General features: G+C 44.8%; 1 protein-coding gene across 1 annotated transcript in view; it reads right to left on the bottom strand.

The window, feature by feature from the left end:
• LOC109371490 (acyl-CoA-binding domain-containing protein 6-like) overlaps positions 1–2,412 on the bottom strand; it is an 18,464-nt gene extending 16,052 nt beyond the window's left edge. Inside the window, exon 1 of the mRNA XM_019624045.1 lies at positions 1,831–2,412. Coding sequence (XP_019479590.1) covers positions 1,831–2,052 — 222 coding nt within the window. The 5' untranslated portion in view covers positions 2,053–2,412. The remainder of the gene's footprint in view (positions 1–1,830) is intronic.
• Between the last annotated feature and the right edge of the window lie 897 nt (positions 2,413–3,309).

Genomic DNA, 3,309 nt, shown 5'->3' on the forward strand with positions numbered 1-3,309 from the left:
AACCTTACCTCATTCAGCTACAAAAATCATATTGGACCTTCAACTCTATTATTCTATCAAAGATGCTATTTTTAACACTGTTTCAAAATTCTGTTAAAAATAAAATATTTAGAAGAGATTGATGAAAACCGTATCCTAATGTCATATGTAAGCATAAACTTATTCTCTAGTAATGAAGGATTTTATTTTCCAGGTACAGGATATCTCTAAACACCCTGATGTCAAGTTCTTGAAAGGGTGAGGGACACGCCTCTTCCAGACTATCTGGATGAAGTGAGTAGACCTGAATGATTGCCAGCTGACAGGTGATTGTAATTCACTGATGACTTGGAAATCAGATGTTTAATAATGATGATACTAATAGCAATAAATAAAGATATGTCCTAGAAAGAAAAATAATTTTCTGTAGGGAATTTGGAGAAAATCCGTCTTATACTGCCCAGAAAATCATCAGCCAGACATGTAACAGGTCCTAGCACAACGCTCAATGAATTCTTGTTCAATAACCAGAAGTCTCATTTTAATGTTATCAGGACAGGGTAAATGACGGAAGAGAAAATAGATGTCCAGAACTTTTGCAACAAAGCAAATTCCAAGGCCAATTCAGGGGCAGTTTTCATTCAACCCTATGATTTATACCATTTGTACCCAAACTATATCTCTCAGGTCACCTTAACTGATATTCATAACTGTCATTCATCAATCTTCAAAAGAAGATTCATCTCTATTCAGCATATTCAGTTTAATACAGGAGAAAATAAATACCAAAAAGCAAAAGGAGAGTTTTTAAAAAATTCATAAAATAAAATGCGCTATTATCTAGCATTTCATTGCTTCCAGGTGTTCCAGAGAGCTGGAGTTTTCCTGAACTGTTACTTAACTTTGTCAGCAATTTCTCAGTGTTTAAATCTAGACTCAAGTCACTTGGTACGTCTTCAAGGCAGAGTGTCATGATGCTTTTGCTTCTTTGTATTCCCTGTAGGCATCACACCCCAGTGTTTTGCACATAAAAGATGCTGAACAAGTATTTGTTGATGAAGAAGCAATTAAGTTTCCTTCTGGTACCTAACCTAATGATTCTTTGAAGGATAAATTAAACATGTCTTATATGACATTACTATTTTTATTTCCATATTTCCAGGTAAAGTTCAGGGCCTTGACAGGATCAGGAGCTACAAGCCAGTTCTAGTTCTGACTATCTGTATGACCCTGGGCAAGTCACCTGCTCTTTGGCATCCCTTTCCTTTTCTGTAAAAGAAGGGCATTATTTCATCTAGTGTTCACTAGCTCTAAAATTTGTATAATTACTGTCCATCTAACAGGCACAATCAGCCAAAACATAAGTCTAAGATATTTAGGGTTACCAAAAAAAATCCACAATAATAAAAGGAGTAATACTTTATTTTGTATCATCCTTTTAATTACAATCATATCATTCTCTTGGACCTCAAAATATTTTTTTAACAGTACCATATTTACGTCCACAGGTCCCTCTGCAAGAGTGAATGACAAATCTTATTTTGTCATCCCAAATTTGTAAAGGTTCTAAAGCTGGTGAAAACATAAGCACAAGGTCACTTGAGCAAATCAGAGAAGACACAGAAAAACTATCATTCAGTGTCCAGCTAAACATCACTCCTAGGATAGCAGACTGGTCTTTTCCATGTCCAGAGTGATGCTAATCCTTAGGGGGTGATTAAAAAACAACAAAACACAACACACACATGCACACTACCAGCTATTAACCATGCATGTTTACAATTAGTTTTTGTTGGAAAGAGAAGGCCTCTTGTCGATCTCCCCCCATCCACCCCTTCCCTGCGACTTTACCTGCTTGTACCTGGCATACAGGTACAAAAGCTGCTCCCTGCTGGCCACGTGAATCAGGCCTTGGAGGTGCGCTGCAGCCTTCTCAAACTGCTCTGCCAGTCTCCTGGACGCCTCGGTCTCGGGGCTCTGGAGGGAATCCACATCCCCGGAGTCGTCCCCAGAGCTCATCTCTCCGCTGCTGTCGCCCGTGGTGGCTCCCGCGGACAGGAACGGAGAAGCCATATGCCCGTATCCGGTCCGTCCCTGTGTCCGCTCTGTCCTCTACAGATGCGGGTTGTAACACCGGCTTGGGGCCTGGCGGACCAGTCTGGGTCCTGAACCGGGGCTGGAGTCGGACCCCAAGCTCACTGGCTCCGCGCTCCCTCACCTAACTCTGCCTCCTTCCTACTTCTCCCTGGGCGTGCAGGGCAGGCTCTGCTACGCTCTGCTGCTCTCTCCCCCGTGGACCGGCCTCCGCCAGCTTCCGACGGATAACCGTACGCTTCGGGTCGTCCGGGAACCCTCCAACCGCGAAGGGGTCTGGGAGCCGCGCAGCCAGCACGTCCTGGAGACGGGATGGTGGGCGGTCGGGGCGGGGCGGGGGTGGGGCTCGCGTGCGCGGCCCCGCGTTAGACGCCGTCCTGTTAAGGGGCGTTAGTACCTCTGTGCGTCGGGCGCGCTGCATGGAGAAGCTGTTCTGTCGTTCGGGTGTCCGTTAATCGTTTGATTGAAATTACAAGTCAAACAGCTCCGGAACCCGCTACTGGGACAGGCCACCGGGAGTGGGGAAGGAGGCCTTCGCTTTGCTAGTGCAGCGATAGGCGCGGAGTCCCGGGAATCATGAAGCTGAAGAGGAAGGTTCCGCCTGAGCCCACGCCTCCCGGATTGTGTGTCCCAGGCGACCCCCCCAAAGAGGTCTCAGCAGCCTGCATCTGTTGCTTAAGAGTGGCTCAGGGCATAGAGTGTAGAAATAAAACGGAATTACTATAGTCAAGCTGCCAGATTAAAATCAAGTAGGTAGAGCTATGAGGAAATAGTTCTATTCTTGTTTTAATTCGCCTGGAAACAAACCCGTGAACTTTTCAGTCCTGTGTCAATGTCTGGATATACATCAAGCCTCCAGAAAACCCTCTGATTACCCTTCAAAGACTAAGGAAAGAATATTCACTTAACCCAGACCCCCTGACATCCCTTATCCAGACCACCAATCATCTACAGGTTTACCATCTCAGACCAACCCGGAGGCTAAGCATACAAGATTGAGTCTCCTCAAGGACGTAACTTTTTACTGTAAGAACCCTTAGCTTTTCTCTCTTATTCTGCCAGTTTTATTTCTGGTTGCAAACCTTAAGACCCTTGAATAAACCTTTATCACTTATTTCTAGCCAAAGCCTCCTGATTTCATTTACTCTCAGCTGACAGGCTGTTACTTGAATAATGACTGAAAAGTGGGGAGGGAGATGGGGCCTTCACTGCCCAAACTGTGTGATTGATGGGTAG

This window comes from Hipposideros armiger, unplaced genomic scaffold (genome assembly GCF_001890085.2).
Source record: "Hipposideros armiger isolate ML-2016 unplaced genomic scaffold, ASM189008v1 scaffold_573, whole genome shotgun sequence".
NCBI lineage: Eukaryota > Metazoa > Chordata > Mammalia > Chiroptera > Hipposideridae > Hipposideros > Hipposideros armiger.